Here is an 18,438-nt window from a genome sequence, read left to right as displayed (position 1 = left end):
TCCTCTGCCAGCTCAGCTGTCCCATCTCCAGACTGAATGCATGGTTACAGTGTTGGTAACCCTGGGACAGGTGGGTGGGGAGAGGTAGGAATGAGATGCCAGGGCTGGAAGGGAAACACGGGAACGTCTGGTCCCTGAGGTTGGCTGTCTGGTGTGTGTGTCCCCAGTCCTGGCTCCTCTCACACAAACGGCCCTTGTTTTCTGGCCTTAGGGAGACAGCAGCTCTTCTAGGGCTCAGGGCCATGGGAAGAATGACTGGACAACGTGGCTGTTGTTACAAACCTGGCCAATGAGTACATGATTCTGCTTGACTTTCCGGAGGCCATGGGCATGAGCTCTGTGCTGAGCCAGATGCACACTGGGATATGCAGCTCGGGATGTGCCCCAGCCAGTTTGAATTTAGCGTGGCTAACAAGAGCCCGTAGCTGCAGCAGCATGGATTTCAGCACAGCCTGCCCAAGATCCTGGGATATATTCCCATTCAGAGCCTGCACCCGTGTGGCTGTGTCTTCTCTGCTATGTTTGGCTGTCCTAGCTCACATGAATATGCCTCTGCGAGCTGCAATCACACCTTCAATGACTGTGTACACGTACTCCAGGGGAGAATCAAAGAGCAAACCCTGGGGGTTTTGCACAGCTAGGTTTGGTGCCAGGGATGCAACTATCCTGGACATGGGTTACAGGTGGTAGATGGAGGGCATCAGTGGACTATGCTGGGATGAAGCTGACAGGTGTATGGGCAGGTAGTCCTGGTGTTCAGAGGAACCAGCGCTGTCCCTAGGAGCAGGAGACTGTTTCTGGGGAAACTGCTTCCAAGAGAGGCAAAGGGGCTGGGACGCTCAGACAGGACAGAATGCTACAGTTCACTATTGTGGTCACTAGGGGGCACAACAGCTCAGCCAATGCACCTGCCAGGGAAAGTTTTGCAGAATGGATTTGATTCTCAGAATAGCTTAGCACCCGCAGCCCCACCCCCCACCACCTCTCAGAGCATGAGACCCCAGCACCCCCAGCCTGCTGGTGCCAGCCCAGACCTCTGCTCCCACAGCCTGCCCGTACTGCCCTGGACCCCCAGCCTGCTCTCAGTACTCAAAGCACTGGCCATGTCTCCATGCGCTGGGGTTATGGTTGGGATCCCCTGCCCCCTCACTGTCCATGGAGCCCCCCCTGAAATGGGAAGCCAGAGTGGGAGTAAGCTGAGCAGGGGCTGAGGAGAGAGACACCAAGATGTCTCCACACCGGTCCCTTCAGCCCTGGGGGCCTGGCTCTGCTGCCTGCATGGTGCTCGCGCTCCCCTCCCCCAGTGGCGGCATGGGAGTCAGTGGCAGACACATGAGGAGGCATGTTCACTCTTTGTATAGAAAAAGGCAACTGTACAGCTACATTTACAGAGACAAACGGGCCGGGCCCCCACTCGCGCCAAGGAGCACCCAGCCCGGCAAGGCCTCACGGAGCATGGGGTGGCTCGTGGCAGTGCTGTCCTCCACTGGCCTTCTCACTCTATGCGCCCCGCCCCCAGCCAGCATCCCTGCTCCACTCCGCCAGTGCCTCCTGCTGGGGAAGATCAAAGTCTGGGGCAGTGCAAGCAGCTGGGGTCAGTGTCACCTGGAGGGAGGGCAGGAGCAGGGGAAAGGCCAGGGCAGGAGGAGAGGAAGGCAGTGCAGTAATTAAGGCATCTGACTGGCACTCAAGACACCTGGGCTCTATCTGCAGCCCTGCCCCAGTTCCCCATCTGGAGTATGGGGTCATGACCCTTCCCTAGCTCCCAGGAGGGAGGGGGAGGAATAAAGCCATGAATGTCTGAGAGGCTCAGCAGCCATAGAGATGGGGGGGCACACACGTATATAGGGCGGAGCGGGAGGGAGTGCAGTCTGCAGGACTCCCTTTCACTCAGCCAGGCATGGGGCGTTTCCCTTGCTAGGGGAGGGGGAGAGACACTGGACAAGGGTGAACGCTCCAGGGACCCCTTGAGAGGAGGGCGGGATGGGGAGAGCCAGTCACAAGCAGCCCCCAAGAGGGGCAGTGCCCCAGGCACTCTCTTTTCTTTTGAGCTAAGGACCCCAGACTTGGCGGGTGTGATATGAATTTGAGGCAGGATCCTGGCATCTGTGTGTGGGGAGGGAGTCACACGACACGGGGCAGGGGGAGATCTGTGTGTGCAAGGGATCCAGGGGTCACACACAGTATAGTGGGCACACAGGTCCTGGAGCCATCACACAAGCTGGGGGTAGGGCAAAGTGGCCCAGCAATGGGAGCCCCAAGCCATCCTCAGGGCAGGTGGAGGTTGCTCCCCAGGTCAGAGGGCATAAGGTCTGTTAAAGCAGTGAGAGTTCATAGCAGTACACAGGAGACGTTCCCCACGGCACCGTAGCCTCTATGTGCTGGCTGGGGGATGAGAAGCTGAACCAAGCATGGCCTCAGTGTCCATGCTGCCGCCCCGCTAGATCACCGTCCGGAAGAGGAAGGAGAACACGGCTCCCAGCGCCAGGCCCAGTGAGAGGAAAAAGGCCATGATGGCTCCAGCTGTCTCGGCTTCATGGGCGAGCACCTTTCTGGGGGAGGAGAGAAGCGTCAACCCAGCAGCACTGTGCACCAGCCCCAACCCTTGGTGACTCCTGTCCTAAGCCCTCCTGTAGGAATCAGTGCCCTGCAGCTCCCCAACATCTCCCACTCCATTCTCAGGGCTGAAGGGAAAGGGAACGAGAACCTGGAATGAACTCGGAGTTGTCTTTGGGGAATAATCCTGCACCACCCCAAACAGAAGGGTTGGGAGGGACCTAAAGGGGCTTCTCAATGCACACTTCAGCAGAACATGTGGGAACTAGAGCAGGGGGGCTGCCCCCACCCTCGCTCGCAGCCGGCGCCCTCGCTCCTGCCCCGCCCCTCCTGCTCTTCCAGCTCTGGTCTCCCCACCTGTGTGGCACAGAGCAGTTAAAATATTTCTGCTGGACACCCCACCCTTTGTGGCAGAGTCGGGCTGAGAACCCAGGTCTCCCGACTCCCAGATCTGTGCTTCAACCCCTGCTTGTGGGTCAGAGCAAGGGACTGGGGGGATCCTGGGGCACACACAGGGTCTTCTCCCCGCCCTGTGGCCAGGTCCGCTTTAGAGACCAATTGTTCTACCGCCAGAAAGAAGCCTCAAGTGCCTGACAGAGAACAGTTTAGTCCAGTTTCCAAGGGCCCCCAGGATTGTGGTACTGACACTGCAGGGAAGGAGGGGACAGGATGGCATGTGAGGGGGAGCAGCCTGCAAAGGGCCCCCCATGTTGGAGGGCAGGAGGTTCCCTTCACGCCACTGGGAATGCACTTGGTGAGCAAGTTCATTGAACTGCCCGGCTGTTATGCACTGGCGGAGTGTGTGTAGGCCCGACATGCCCGTCGGTGGTGCTCTCGTGCTGCCTCTGCTGATTGTGCTGGAACATGGCAGGCAGAGCAGAAGTCTGCACTAAGGGTGGTGCCCAAACCAGAAACCTGCTCTTTTCAGGCTGTGGGAGGAATGCAGGGGCTGGGGCGGGGTGTCACGCACAGCCACACGGGACTGAAGCTGAGCCAGGGGTCGAGCTGGCGCTGTATGTGGAGCAGGGGGTGGGGTTAGGAACCAGGCCGGCCAGCAGCAGGGAGAAGCGCTGGCATGGCTGCCACTTGATAATCACTCACGCTGGTGATGGGGAGAGGGAAAGGGGGGCCGGAAGGGCACCTGCTTCTGGAAGGGAAGGGGGCCGAGGAGGCAGTCGCAGCAAAGGGCAGGGAGGGTGCTGACTGTTTCCCGGCGGGGCTTCTCTGCAGCAGTAACCCCATCCCCACGTCCCCCTGGGATGAGCGCCCAGCTCTGAGTTATGGGCTCGTAAAAAGACCACGGCTGCTAAGTGTCAGGCACAGCGGCATCCTGCAGCTCCCGGTGCCAGCATACCCCTCGCCTTGACAGACTGCAGGTCCCGGTCGACCCCAGCTCCCTGCGCTGGGGCTGAGGCTGTGTCCCTGGCCGAACGCTCTGCAGGGCCAGTCGCCTTTGGCTGCCTAGCTCTGGGGGCAGGTCCCCCCCCCCAGCTATCGGCCCTGGCCCCTGTCGCTTTCACTCCTCTCTTAGGAGGCACAAGTCTGAGCTCAGCTCCTGGCTGGGGAGGAAGGAGAAGACTCGTGGCTGAAGCACAGGACTGGGAGCCAGGACACCTGGGTGGCCCGGGGCAAATCCTCCCCCCACCACCCGTTTCTCCCTCTGTAACATGGGGAGTGTGATCCTAACCCACTGCACCAAGGCAACTGGAAAAGCACCTGTTAGATAGGGGAACCCCCAGGCTGGGTCCCTGGGGCAAAATTGCCGTCAGCCAGTGCCCAGTGCAGCAGCATGGGCTGGTGTGTGGTAAGAGGTTGCTTGGCTCCCCTCCCCCAGCCACAGGTCACACTCACTTGGGCCCGAAGCACATGCAGAGGCTGGCCAGGTAGCCGTTGGAGATGGAGAAGAGGATGATGAAGCTGATGTACCAGGCGTCGTGGTGGAAGAAAACAGGCATGTGGCTGCGGGGCTGCACGTTGCATAGCATGAAGAGGGGGATGAAGACCATACGGGCAGCCACCATGATGGGCAGGAGCCGGCTGTCTTTCCCAGGCTGGGAGAGAGAGACACAGATCTATGAGTGGGTAGTGTGCCACAGGACACTGGGGAACTGGGCAGGTGAGGGGCATCTCCCCATGGCACCCTGCAGGGCACTAAGGTGCATCTGACAGCAAGAGGTGAGGGTAGAGGGGGATCCATACAGGTAAGGCATAGGAAGGAGGCTGCTGAAGGAGCTTCCCATTGTCCCACTCAACTCTAGGCCCCCCCCCTTCTAACCGAGGCAGCTCAGTGCTGTGCCTACCCACCTGAAGGGGGTGCTGCTGAGGGACGCAGGCTCCCTCTCTCTGCCCTGCAGTGCCCTTTGCACATCCTGCGCTCCCATCTGATGCAAATGTGGCTGGGGAGGACTGGACTTACCGAGCTCCTGCACTGCAGCTGCTGGCTTAGGCCCCAGGGAGAACAGCGGGGTCAGCAGGCAGGTCCCTGGGACGCAGTCCCTGGCTCCTGCAACCCCTTCAGGTCCATTCCCTGGGACTGGGCTGGGGCTTTTCCAGCCCGCTGACTCGTGCTGCTGGAGCGCTGGGTGGCAGCAGGAGCCAGAATGCTGAGCCAGGGTTCTGCAGAGCCAGTAACGAACGGATGGAAAACAACAGGCTGATGGCAGCTGTGAAAGCCCTGCACACATGCAGTCCCCCGCCCTCTCCCGAGGGGACGGCCGTTCATGGGAAATGCCCGTATTCCTGGCCAGCTTTCACCAGCTCCCTGAGCTCCCCTGCCCCACGCTCTCTGACCCTTGGCCCTGGCTTGGCAAGTTTCTGGTCAGTCTCCCTTCTCCTGCCTGCTGTGTCTGCAGGTGTGAGCCCTCCCCAGGGAGCACTTTGGTTCCGGCTGGAACCTGCCCTGTTCGGTCCCTTCCCTTCGGCAGGTCCAGCTTTGCTTAGAGCCGAGTGCGCAGAGTGGAAGCCCCCATCTTGGTCTTTCTCCAGCAGGGTGTGAAAACGTGCCCCCTGGACCCGACGCCACTGGGACATCCCAGCCTCTCCTCTCAGTTCCACCTGGGCCTCTCCAGAGCGGTTGCAATGGGGCCACCATGAATGGATGCTACCGTCCTGGAGCCAGGATTGGCTGCCTACATCTGACATGAGCCTTTGTTGTCCCCTCAGCTTGAGACCCTCCAGGGCACATTGTGCTCACGACTGCCCCACTGCTGTGCCAGCCAAGCCCAAAGAGTTTGCTGCGGGATAGGGGCGGGCCGGTCCCAGTGTTTGTGGGTACAGCCAAAACCAGCATCCTGTTGACTGAGTGGCCCCGCCCCGGGAAAGGAGGGCCTCCGGCAGATCAGCCAGGCCAAACCACAGGCAGTCACATCCCCATTTCCATAAAGCTGTTTTGGAACCATCTCCAGCTGGGTCCTCCTGCCAGCAGGGATGTGGCCTGGCGAGGCAGCTCAGGGCCAAGGGCGAGGGCAGCCAGACAACGTGACCCCACTGCTGGGAGGGAGTTTTGGAGAGGCAGCTCCTGGCAGCAGGGGGTCCTAGCTCGGCCAGGCCGGCTGCCTCAGACCGGACAGGCTCCCCGTTGTCTCATGCTGTCAAGAGTTTATTCAAACAAACATCCTGAACAGTAATGGGGGAAGTGTTGTATGGGGCGCGGAAGAGGTAGGAAGAGCCAGAGACACCCCAGCCCCCTCCCCACCCACAGCAGCAGGCGCAAGGGATAGTCACTGCAGAGCAAAACTCTGGACCCACAACCTGACCCACTCTAGGCCACCTGGAATGTGAGAGAGAAAGAGTCCCCCAGCAGCCCTGTTAACTGTACAGGGTCCATGACACATACTCATGCAGATCGGTTTCCAAAACACCTCCCATTCCCTGGACATGGTAGCACCCTGAACGCTAGCTACAGGGGGCGGTGTTTAGCCTCGCTCCTGCATTCTCAGTTCCCTGCTGCTGGCCGTGCCTGGAGGATGGCAGGTGGCAATTCCAGGGCAGAGTGGGTACAGGGCTCAGACCAGCCGACACAGTCTCGGAGGCCCACACGAAGGGCCTCCGAGCCCTGTTATTGGGACAGGGCCAGACCCCACAGCAAACACCACAGAACTCCAGAGCGTCAATGGCACCATATGGGGCAGGCCTGAGGGGGCAAGAGAAAGAGACAGAGGGGGGCCAGGGAAGGGGCAGCATTGGGCACTGCTGCCATGGAGGGGACTGTAGCCCATTTGGTGCCCTTTGTGAGCCCAGCCCTAGACTGCCTGCGAGCAGTGCAGCCCCCTGCTGCTCCTCCTCCGCCCTGACCAGCTGTTTGTGTAGCTGCAGCCTGGGTTTGTTTACAAGGAGGCTGCAATTGAGAAGATGATTGCCTCCAAGCCACACTGCCGGGAAAACAGCACCATGGGAATGTCTAACTGGAACTTCACAGGATCCCGCCCCCACGCCCATTCGCCACATCCCCTCTCGGACCTCCCCAACACCAGCTCCCTTCCAGGACCTCCAGCCTACCCATCTCTCTGACTTCACTTGGGCCCACGCCCTCCTTCCCAGCCGGAGTTTTCTCAGCGCCATCCTGTCCCCGGCGGTGAGCTGCTCTTCCCTCGGCCCTAGCTCCCAGACTCATAGACTTTAAGGCCAGAAAGGACCATCGTGATCATCCAGTCTGACCTCCTGCATGTCGCCAACCACAGAACCTCACCCACCCACTCCTGTGACAGACCCCTAACTGCTGGCTGAGTTACTGACATCCTCATTTAAAGATTTCAAGTTAAAGAGAACCCACCATTGACTCTAGATCAAACCCACAAGTGACCCAGGCCCCATGCTGCAGAGAAAGGAGAAACCCCACTATGGTCTCTGTCAATCTGACCTGGGGGAAAATTCCTTCCCGACCCCAAATGATGATGATTTAGTTAGACCCTGAGCATGCAGGTGGGACCCACCAGCCAGACATTTGGGAAAGAATTCTCTGTAGTAACTCAGAGCCCCAGCTAGCGTCCCATGTCCAGCAACTGGAGATATTTGCCAGCTGCCATCCCCACACCTCCTTCCCTGTCACACACATTCCCAGAGCAGCCCATCTGTTGTTGCTCCCTGGGCTCCTTTTTCCCAAGTAGCTGCTGCCCTCTGCACTCTTCACAAGGCAGCTGATGGCTTCCTACCAGTACCACCTATGGGTCCCTTCTATGCCCTTGGCATCCTGCATCTTGCTTTTCTCTGGGCTCACCACTTCTCTCTCTGCTGTACTTTGCTGCCTGCAGCTGCTGGTGTCCCTCAGGGCACCATCCCCTTGCTTGCTAGGTCTCTCTGGAGTGCCTGTTACATCCACTTCCTGGGGAGTTAATTATAGACCCTTAAGCAAACGTGTCAGACTCAGCTGGGAAAACACCCCGAATTCACAGTGCCTTTAGCTTCTCCAGCCAAAAGGGGCAGGACAGGATTCCAGGGGGACGGGCTCCCTACAGCTCCATGATAGTCACCCCTTGCCCTTTCCTAGCATGTACACACAATTGTACTTGAGCCCCAGCCCACTGGGAGGTAGGGGTCAGCAGCTGAGGGTCACCTACTGTACAGGTGGAGAAACTGAGGTAGGGCGCAGGGAAATGACTCACACACGGGCATGCAATGAGGCAATCAGAGCCAGGGACAGAAACTAGGAGTCCTGACTCCCAGCACCCTGCTCTAACCCAACAGTCCTTGCTCAGCTCCCAGAGCCAGGATCAGAATTCAATGCAGAGCCCCTTGTGCTAACTTGCCAGCACCCACTTCCTTGTGTCCTGCATGGGCAGCTGGGCTGTCAGGACACAGGGCAGCCCTGAGAGGTGAACTCTGATTGGCTGACTGTGCTCCTAAAGGGTCAGGGCCCAGCTGCCAGGCCCGTGCCCCCTCCGCCCCACACTTACCCACAAGCAGACAGCTGTGAGGCTCCGTCCCAGCCAGTCGAAGATATTAAACATCAGGAAACAGGAGACAGGGATGAAGTACATCTCTGGAGAGAGAGGAAGGGTCAGTGACAGGTGATAGGAAGGGGTGGGGTGTCCTGTCTTCTGCATGAGGTGCCCCCCACCGTGCAAGGGGACAGGGGGATCAGGCCCTACCCAACAACACAGCCCCTCCCAGGGGTACAGGCTCGCACCCTCCCTCTCCCTCCAACACGCCTCTCCCTGCAGCTCAGCAGCCAGGACAGGGTCTGGGCCCAGCCCACACCGTTGCCCACAGATCCTGCCCAAGCCTAGGAGAGAAACCTGGCGCCCAGTCTGTCAGAGGACACAGCAGGCCTATCCAGCTCTCAGGTTGCCATCAGATGTCACTGGGGCCTCTCCCCTGTAGCTCCTTCCCCACCCGAGCCCCACTTTCTTCCAGCTCTGCCCCTGGGGGCCACTCCCTTCTAGCCCGCCCTGTCCCTAGTTTCCCTAGCAATGAACGAAGGGAAGCCTGCTGTCACTCACCCCACTTGCTGCTTCCTGCAATCGTGGACTTCACCTCGGCGGTGACTGCCGGGAAGACCCCAATGGTGACAGTAAAGACAAAGCAGACAGACAGAGCCATGACCCAGATCTAAGGGGCGAAAACAGAGCCAGGACCCGTTACCCAAATATGTAGGGACAGACCAGCTCTGGGGGTCTCCCACTCCGGGTGAGAGACGTGGCCCAGGCATGAGGGGTAGGAGGTATCACCAACTCACATACCTTCTTAAAGATGCTGAAGACAGAGGGCTTCTGGCTGGAAACTTGGGGGGCTGTGTTGTTCGGGTACCTCTGTTCCACCCCATTGGGCTCGCCTGTAGGGAGAGACAGGAAGGGTGAGGGGAGGCCCTAAGGTGGTGGGTGATCCCAGGTGCAGCCAGTAGCTCCACACTTGAGCCCAGTCCCAGAATCAGCACTGATCATGCCTGCGCCTTCCCCATCCCCTGGGATTCTGGGGTGGGCCACATGCAGAGGGGCTGCAGGCTTCCCCAGAACTAGAAGCCTCCCCAGGTCCAGCTCCAGTCCCCAGCTCTCCCTCCAGCCTACCTGTCAATATTCCCCTCTCCCCTGGTTCAGGCTACTCCCCCGGCATGCCCCACCTTTCTTGATCAGGTCGATTCTAGTCTCCAGCTCAGCATGCCCCTCATGGACCCGATACTCGGTCTTGTCCTTCATCAGGTGGTAACGGAAGAAGTCCTGCAGAGAGACCACCCAGAAAGTTTGTGTGTGGGAAGGGGGGTGGGAGTGGGGGGGGGAGTGGGGCAGGAGGAGAAACTCTCTGCCCCCAGGGATGGGGGCTGTCTGCGGCCAGGACTGGAGTGTCACGGGGGAAGCCTGCAGGCACGGGAATGAGGCTGGCTTCCCCTTGCACTACGGCTCCTCTAGAGCACAGCACCCCCACTCTCCTCTGCCAGATGGGTGGTCCCCTGCTGGGGTAGGTCCCCTGCCGGGGTAGGTCCACACCCTTCGCCTCCCTGAGAAGGGCAAGTCCTTACCAGGCGGGGCAGCAGGATGTAGGAGCCGATGGCCAGCAGGATCACCACGCAGGCTGTGATGAAGTAGCCGAATGCGCTGTCTTCCAGCAATGAGCCGCCTGGGAGCACGGAGAGGAGAGAGGCCGGAGGTGAGGGAAGGGCAGAGGGGGTTGCTGGGGAAGGCAACAATAGGGGAAGAGACACGCCCTGCCTCTCCCCTCCGCGCCAGCTCTGCCAGAAGGACACCCCTCTCCTAGGACAGGATGTTTGCAGAAGCCTGTGGAGACCCCCCAAGCTGCCCCCTGCATGATCACCTACCCAATAACTGGATTTTAGTGCCCCTTCCAGAGTGACCCCCAAGTGTGCCCTTTCCTAGAGGTGCCCTGGCAGCTGGCTCTGAACTGTGTGTGTGTAGGGGGGGTGTCGAGGGGACGGGCAATCTGCACACCCTCTGCACCGATCAGGCCCTCCTGCAGCTCCTGGACACAGGCTGTGTTTTGCAGCAGATCCCACTGAAAGGTGGGCGGCTGGAGGGCTGTAGACAGGGCTTCATGGGAGTTACTCACTGGCGATAGCGCAGATCATGGCCAGAGCTGCGAAGGTCCCTGCCATGCCCTGCCCGCTCATGATAGGGGCTGTGTAGCTGACAGGCAGCAGCCCTGCCAATCCAAAGAGGCTGCCCTGGAGGATGGCACCAAAGGCTGCAAGGACAAAGACAGGTAATAATGAGGATCGGCAAATAGGGGTGACACATAACAGTGCCCTTCTCCCACCCTTGCTGTGAGACAAACAGGGGATCTGCACTACATCGCGGTCAGTGCCCCTGCCCAGCTCCCTATGGCGCCTCCTGCTGGGGGAGGAGTAGCCATGCATTTCAGTGCCAGGAGATCAGACCCAGATGCGAGACCCTGTAGCAGCAGAGTGGGTTGGCACTGCCTGCGGTAAAAGCGAAGGGAGCGGTTGAATAGGGCCAGTGCCTCTTTCCACCCCTCTGGGGCCAGCTTCCCCGACCCCAGTAGCACCAAGGATTGCCCAAGGCCCCCCACTCACAATTGATGAGGATGATCTTGACCATGGTGATGACGAAGAAGGGGAGGGGCTCCAGGGGGATCTTTACCAAGGCAGCTGTCATCATGAAGACCAGCAGGATGGCAACCAGGCTGCCCAGGATACGGACTTTCTGGGGGACCCTGCAGGGCGGCAAGAGAGCCCCACAGTGAGAAGAGCCCCCGCCAACAGGGCCATGGGGGGCTGCGAGAGGCACCCACCTCGGCAGGCCTGCCTTAAAGGGGAATTGGGTCACAAAAGCCAGGCATTTGGTGGGTCTCGTGCCGGTGTCGAGTGGGGATTGGTCCAGCTGGGCTCTGGGAGGATGGAGGGGACCCGGAGGGAGGCTGAGTTCTCTGCTTGGCCAGAGGGGATGGAGATGAGGGACCGGGCCAGGGCAGGGGCCCAGACTTACCTCTGGTGGAGGAAGGAGTTGAGGCAGGTGAAGATGAGCAGGGGTAGCATGGCACAGAGCGTCATGAAATTGTTGAACCTGGCCTGCAGGTGGGTGGGGGGAAGCTCCTGGCCCTTGTCCGTGCTGTTCAGCCCAGCGAGGGGCTCCAGGGAGGAAATGTTCTGGGGTTCCCCAAGGCGGTTGGTGAAATACTGAAAGGGAGAGAGCGAAATGAACGCGCTTGCCTCCGACACACCCATGCCACACGCACGTCCCTCCTGGCGCATACCAGCTCCCAGACCAACACGAGCATGGACCACACGCACCACACACTCCTTACCCTGGTGGCTGTCATGAAGAAATTCCATGGCAGCAGCGTCCCCAGGCCGAGTGTGAAGAATATCAGCCAGACAGCTTTATACCTGTGCGAGAGATGGGCAGAGTCAGAGGGGTCTCTGAGCAGGCTGTTGCTGGGACAGGTCAGGCGGTAGGAGGATGTGTGGATATTGCCCCCATCTCCTGACCATCCCTGGCCCAGAAGAGGGGAGAGGGGAAGGAGGCACTGAATCATGAATTAGCTCAGGTTCAGTGTTCATAAAGGGAGGGCAGAGGAGAGATTTTCTTGGAGAAGGCAGGGGCCTGGGCTACCTGCCACTCCCACAGCTCTGCCAATGCCCCTCACCCCTGACCTGCAGCCCCCCTGCTATCCCAGCCCTGGGCTCCCCACACACAGCTCTGCCAGTGCCCCGCACCCCTGACCTGCAGCCCCTGGCTATCCCAGCCCTGGGCTCCCCACACACAGCTCTTCCCATCCCTATCACTCCTGACCTGCAGCACCTGGCTGTTCCAACCCTAGGCTCCCTTAAGCAGACATTAATTACATTCCTCAGGACAGTGCAGGCTGGTGCTGCTCAAGTCCCTCACACAACACAACACAGACAGACACTAGCCTTTGGGGCACCCCTGCTGAATTCTGCAGCACTCTTACAAGCACTAATGTCACCGGCCAGTTCCCAGATTCAGAGATTCCCAGGACAGAAGGACCATTGTGACTATCTAGTCTGACGCCCCGTATAATACGGGCTGGAGAATGGCCCCAGAATAATTTCCAGAGCATATCCTTTAGAAAAACATCCAGCCTTGGTTTAAAAAACATCCAACACTGCCATTGTTGGAGAATCCACCATGATCCTTGGTAAATTGTTCCAGTGGTTAATTACCCTCCCTGGTAAAACTCGGTCTTATTTCCAGTCTGAATTTGCCTTGCTTTGACTTCCAGCCATCGGATCGTGCTGTACCTTTCTCTGCTAGAATGACGAGCTGACTAACAACTATTTGTTCCCCATATAGATACTTATAGACTGGAATCAAGTGACCCCGAACCTTCTCTTTGTTAAGCTAAATAGATTGAGCACCTTGAGTCTACCACTATAAGGCCTGTTTTCTAACTTTTTAAATCATTCTTGTGGTTCTTCTCTGAACCTCTCCCCAATTTATCAACCTCCTTCTTGAACCATCTGTGGACACCAGAAATGGACACAGAGTGTGCCAGCAGCAGTCATCCCAGTGCCAAATACAACCGTAAAATAACCTCTCCACTCCTACTTGCGATTCCCCTGTTTATACAGCCCAGGATCACTTTAGCCCTTTTGACCACAGTGTAGCACTGAGAGCTCATGGTCAGCTGATTAGCTGCCAGGACACCCAAGTCTTTGTCAGAGGGTTCTCCATTCAGTGGGGCACTGTGCCATTGTGCCTGTTTTTACAGAGGTGCTGAACACCCCGCAGCTCCCACTGGCTTCACCTGGACCAGCGAGTGCTCAGCCCCTCTGAGAATCAGGCCCTACATGTCCAACATGGGACACTCAAAGCCTATAGCTGCTTTTGTCCACCTAGGCCTTAATGCAGTCGAATGGGCACGCGGAGTCCTGACTGCCCCTTAGTGGCAGCTCTAATCATAGTGCTGCTTAGTACAGCACCAGCCTGTTGGACCCAGAATCCCCTAATGGGAAGTTGGATATGTTGGAGTTCGGAGAAATAAGGCCAGGTGGGTTGTTAGCTGCGAACACCAGGGGCTCCCACTTCCTTACCCGCTGTGTATGCCTTCCCAAAGAGAAGAGACTGGGTGCCCCCAACCGGGGGGGAGCTATATCTGACACTCCATATGGCATTGATGCTAAGGCAGGAGAACGGATCCCACTTGTAGGAGAGGGGCAGCTCTCTGCGGAAGGGGCAGTGGGGAGAAGGGTGTCTGCTTGGCCCAGGACAGGTTGTGTGGAGCCCCTGCAAGTGCTGGGAGCAGCCCTGCCTCCCACTGACATTAAGTAAGAGTGCAAGGGTTCAGCTGCCCTGTGACCCAAAGGGGATTTCCAAGCTGTTATGAAAGAGGGAGGGAGCAAGCGAGGGTGTTGGCTGCTCACAGGCCCATGGCGGCCAGATACGTGCTGGCAGCTGGCAGATGTGGGAGGGGGCCAAGTCTCTTAGTATTTGTCTTCTCCTCACAGTGCGGAATGTTTGCAGCCCGTGAGTTATGGGAAAACTGACAAGAGGAGAGCTGCCAAGGGAGGAGAGCGCCACAGACCCGATCCTGTTGCTTTAGTCACGTCATGAGTTACAGACTGGGCTCCACCTAGAACTACATATAGCACAGCCCTGGCTGCTGCTCCCCCAGCCCTCTGCTCCAGGGCCACGGCAGAAGGCAGGGGAGTAGGGTTTCTGGGTTTGGGGACAGCAATAGCTCCCCACCACCCCACCTCCAAGTTTCAGGGACACTGGATTTGTCAAGATCATGGCCCCTGTGGGCTCATCCCAGGGTCCTTGGGCTCTTATGGCAGTCCTGTCACTTGGTGAGCCTGCCAGGCTGCAGGGAGGGGGTCCCGGAAACATTGCTGCAGCTGTGGTTCTGTCAGGAGGGGCTGGTCAGGGGACCAGCGCGGAAGGCGATGTTTCCAGGGGACGTGTGTGCACGCATACTAAGGCCTGGCCATACCTGTCTGAGGGACCGCTGCTCGTCATCATGGTGCCTGGTGGCGGTCAGCGAGGTTTGGTAACACTCTCACTGTGCTGCTGGCGTCCTGCAAATCCAAACCAAACAGAGAGCTTAGTGGGGAGCTGGAATCCTGGGAGCAAGGGGCGCAGTGCTGGTTTTAGTGCTGGGGGCATCCTGGGTGAGCTCCCAAAGGGCTGGGATCAGCAACACTCTGAAAGGGAACAGTACCCGCACAGATCTGCCTCCCCTTTGCAGAGCTGCTGCTTGGAGATCTTCGAAACGACTTGCTCAGGACAGGCTGGGATGCAGGGCAGTGGGGTTGGAGGCCTGAAGCCCCTTCCTCCTGCAGGGAAGCCCTGCCCTGACACTGCCCCTTTCTCCCCTGGGTGAGTTGAGCTGGCATTTTTCTCAGCTCCTCGGTCCCCTCTGCATCAGCCAGGCATATCTGTTCCCCTTCAGTTACATACCCAGCAGGTCCCACCCAGGAGGCCTGGCTCCTCCATTCTAGGCTATGTGGAGTCGCCAGTCCAGCGGTGACAAATACCCCATCTCCAGACAAGGGGAATGCCTGGCTCTGGCATGCTCTAGGTTCCTTTAAGCTGGTGCATATCTCCCACCCCCTTTTCTCTGCCATGTACACTGGAGCAAATCCTCCACAAGGGCTGAGGCCCCTCCCAACCCCTCTTTGGTACCAGGTGACAACGAACCTTTAGGCACCTGCTCCAGCCATGTCTGCTTTCTGCAGAGACCCGGCCCTGCTTTATCCCTATACACCAACGGCTCTTCAGCCCTGAGGATGGATCAAGGGCCAGCTGGAGGGTCTGAGCGTAGGCCAATCTCCTCCTCCCACAGAGACTGCAGGATTTGCTGCCCCATCAGCAGCAGCAGCCCTAGCCTGGCCCTTGCCAGTTTCAACTGTTACTACATTGGGCACTTCCTCTTCACACGCAGTGGGCATACTCTGGGGTCCCCGTCTAGCTCACTCCCCTCTGCAGATCACATGACCCCCTGGACAGGGCAGAAGTGTGATCCCTTTTGTCGCTTATGGGGCACGGCCTAGTTACCTAGTACATCTCACCCACTTCCCCCTACCATGGCTACCCCCCAGGAGCTGCCTCCCAGAGAGCCAGCGCCCAGCCACAGCTGGGACTGCTCCTCAAGGCTCCAGCATCAGCCTAAGGGAGCCCAGAAATAACAGAGAGCAAACGGGAAAGCCACTGCATCTGGTGGGAGAAAGCCTATTCAAGGCGAGGAGTTCAGCTCAGGGGACACGCGAGTGCGGGAAGGAATCTGGGAAGACCACTATGAAGGTGGAAGGTGCTGCACCAGAAGAGACTAGTGGGCCCATATGCCCAGCATCCTCTGTCCTTGCTGAGCTGGATCAGATCAATGGGCCCATCTAATCTGATGCCCCGTCCCCTGCTGCACTGGCTGCTGGTCCCAGTACTTAATGGCACAAGGAACGTTTAAAAAAAATCCTCATCATGCACCTGGCCAGGTGTGCAACCCTCTCCCCAGCCAGCTGACACTGTGAAGCGTGACATCCAGTTGCCCGTAGGTCAGCGTGCAGAAAGCTGCAAGCGTTCCTGCTGCACATCCTGCTCCCTAGCCAGATTCATCCTGCCACTGCACAAGGGGCCCAGGGCAACTGGATCCCTCCTGTTGGGAGAGTTCCAGTGGGGCTGACCAGAACCTGGATCCCAATATGCCGCCTGATAAACGCCCTGACTGTGAGACACACCCCTGCTCCCCCACCACACCTGCATCATAGAAGGGCTGACGGAGAGGCCGAGCCCATGCACACAGCTGGGGATGACAGAGCCAACGGAGGCTCTGGCAGCCCCATGCCCATTGATCAGGAAGGCGTGTCTGAAGGCAGTGGAACTGTGTTTTTTGCCTCCCACGGGAGTGAGTGCCAAGCCCCTCCTGGTCATGGGGGCTGCGTTGGAGCAGATGAGTTGGTGTCAGCTAGCGTCAGGTCACATCACACAGAGCCAAGGGAAGGGAAGTGAGGAAATGGAGGATTTCGCGGAGGGGATAGCGTGTGAGCAGTACTACAGGCTGCCAGCTTCAGGATCCCAGAGGAACGATGGAGCAGGGCAGCAAGGCCCAGGAGCTGGGGAGTTTGCCGGCGTGGGGACGGCTCTCCCTGCCAGCAGTGCAGCTGCAGTGGGCCAGCTTGCAGCAGCCCCTGAAAGCCCACCTGTCACAGGGCCCTGTCACACCTGGTTTAGTTCTGCTGCTCTGAGCTGGTGGGTCCCCACACACTCCTCTCCCAGGCCCCTCTCTCTGCCCCGAGGGGGCCACTCACTCCTGTTTCCCTACTGACTGTGAGCCCATGTCACTCTGGGAAGGGTGAGCGGGCTTCCTAAAGGAAGGTGCCATAGCTGCTTAACCCCATGCTCTCATTTTGCTAAGTGCCTCCATTTCTTTCCAGAGTGCTGGCTTATTGCAAGCACACACAGACCAGCACTCATTACTCCCAAATACCTGTAATGCAGCCAGCTCAACACAAGCAAATCAGTGTGAGTGACCCAGCCTGTGCCGCCTTGGGCAACCCAATAACAGTGCCCTACAACCAACCAGCGTATGTAGCCCAGCCTTCACTAGCAATCCTGCGATAATGCCCAGCTCAGCTGGGCTAAGAAAGCCTGCGAGACAGCTGCTGGGCCTGCACTCTTCCTCTCAGAGGATACATGAGCCTTCATGGATCATGAAATCCTCTGCACATCAGGGAGAGGAAATACTTTTTTCAAGGTCATGGCATAACAGCTTCGTGACAGTTCTGCAGAGCTTAGAAATGAAATCTCCCTGCAGGGGAGGGATGTGGGAGCCCTTGTAATAAGCCAGGCTGCTGCTCCCTCTTGTGAATCTGCTACAGGGCTACCTCTGACAAACTGCATGGCCCTTTCAGGGCTTCAGGCCACATGGGATGCCATGAGCTTTCCATGGTCAGTACTTTCACCCCTGGTATGCGCCAAAAATGGCTGTCAAGGACATTGTTCCCATAAAACGATCAGGACAGGACAGGTCCAGATGCCTTTCCTGCCCTTATCTATAGATATTCTTCAGAGAGTCAAAAGTCTTTCCAGATGTCCCAGTGCAGCAGCGGACTTGAAGGGACTCCCATCTGAGTTCACGCTGTCCTTAGGGGAGTGCCCATGGACGCTTTTGATATGGATAGAGTGTATATTTGGCAATTGTATATTGAACGCAAAAATCTCACTGATGCTGCACTATGGTATATCTCAGATTTCACATTCCCACCTGGCTCCCATATGGACCCTAACCTGGCTGCTATTTAAACTAAAGGGCAATTGGGCACAACAACATATGGGCATCAACTGACTATGGACACCTTTAGGATGGTAATTAGAAGGTTTCTAAACCTCAGACAGATGAGGATCTGGACCTCCCAATAGGAGTTGTAGGGGCAAACCATGATCTAGTTTTAAGAGTGAGCTGGACAAATGTATGCGTGCGATTGTATGATGGGGTTGCTTGTGATCGAAAGGTCAGGGCTCAGCAGCCTTGGGGCTCCCTTCCAGTTTGCCTTATGTTCCTAAAAGGTCTTGTTTCAGGGTTCCAGCCGGCCACCCTGAAGGGGTCGGGAAGGGATTCCCCCCTCCCTGCCAACATATTCTGGGAGGTTTTTTTTTTTTTTTAAAATCTCCTTCCTCTGAAGCATCAGGGATGGCCATGGCCAGAGATGGTTCATTGCACGGGGAGGGTTGGAGCTCTGAGATGGCACCAAGCACTCTCTCTCAGCTACTTGCCCCACATGCTCGTGGTCTAACCGATCGCCATATGTAGGGTTAGGAAGGAATTTCCGCCCCAGGTCAGATTCGGGGAAACCCTTGGGGTTTGGGTTTTTTTGCCTTCTTCTGCAGCATGTGGGTCACTTGCAGGATTATCTGGGTATATCACACTTAATCATTTCCCTGTCATTGCAGGGGAACTTGGTCCCTCCTATCCTCTGCCTGTGGCACATGACAGTCTAGTCTCCTGAGGGCTGTAATACTT

General features: G+C 57.9%; 1 protein-coding gene across 10 annotated transcripts in view; it reads right to left on the bottom strand.

Annotated features, from left to right (window-relative positions):
• Nucleotides 1-1,340: 1,340 nt before the first annotated feature.
• SLC29A1 (solute carrier family 29 member 1 (Augustine blood group)) overlaps nucleotides 1,341-18,438 on the bottom strand; it is a 60,951-nt gene continuing 43,853 nt past the window's right edge. For 8 of the 10 annotated variants that reach the window (XM_048843525.2, XM_048843527.2, XM_075127023.1 and 5 more), the window contains 12 exons: nucleotides 14,416-14,500; nucleotides 11,767-11,848; nucleotides 11,448-11,638; nucleotides 11,036-11,175; nucleotides 10,552-10,686; nucleotides 10,007-10,104; nucleotides 9,611-9,707; nucleotides 9,234-9,325; nucleotides 8,994-9,102; nucleotides 8,448-8,533; nucleotides 4,408-4,607; nucleotides 1,341-2,552 (listed from right to left, as the gene is read on the bottom strand). In XM_048843525.2, the coding sequence (XP_048699482.1) occupies nucleotides 2,441-2,552; nucleotides 4,408-4,607; nucleotides 8,448-8,533; nucleotides 8,994-9,102; nucleotides 9,234-9,325; nucleotides 9,611-9,707; nucleotides 10,007-10,104; nucleotides 10,552-10,686; nucleotides 11,036-11,175; nucleotides 11,448-11,638; nucleotides 11,767-11,848; nucleotides 14,416-14,444 (1,371 nt within the window). In that variant the 5' untranslated portion in view covers nucleotides 14,445-14,500 and the 3' untranslated portion in view covers nucleotides 1,341-2,440. Of the gene's footprint in view, nucleotides 2,553-4,407; nucleotides 5,173-8,447; nucleotides 8,534-8,993; nucleotides 9,103-9,233; nucleotides 9,326-9,610; nucleotides 9,708-10,006; nucleotides 10,105-10,551; nucleotides 10,687-11,035; nucleotides 11,176-11,447; nucleotides 11,639-11,766; nucleotides 11,849-14,415; nucleotides 14,501-18,438 lie in introns of those variants that run through there. The other 2 variants (XR_007355711.2, XM_075127024.1) reach the window with 2 other exon arrangements.

The sequence above is a fragment of the Caretta caretta genome, chromosome 3 (assembly GCF_965140235.1).
Source record: "Caretta caretta isolate rCarCar2 chromosome 3, rCarCar1.hap1, whole genome shotgun sequence".
Lineage (NCBI taxonomy): Eukaryota > Metazoa > Chordata > Testudines > Cheloniidae > Caretta > Caretta caretta.
Note: the sequence above shows the minus strand (reverse complement) of the source record. Positions and strands in the feature narration are given on the sequence as shown.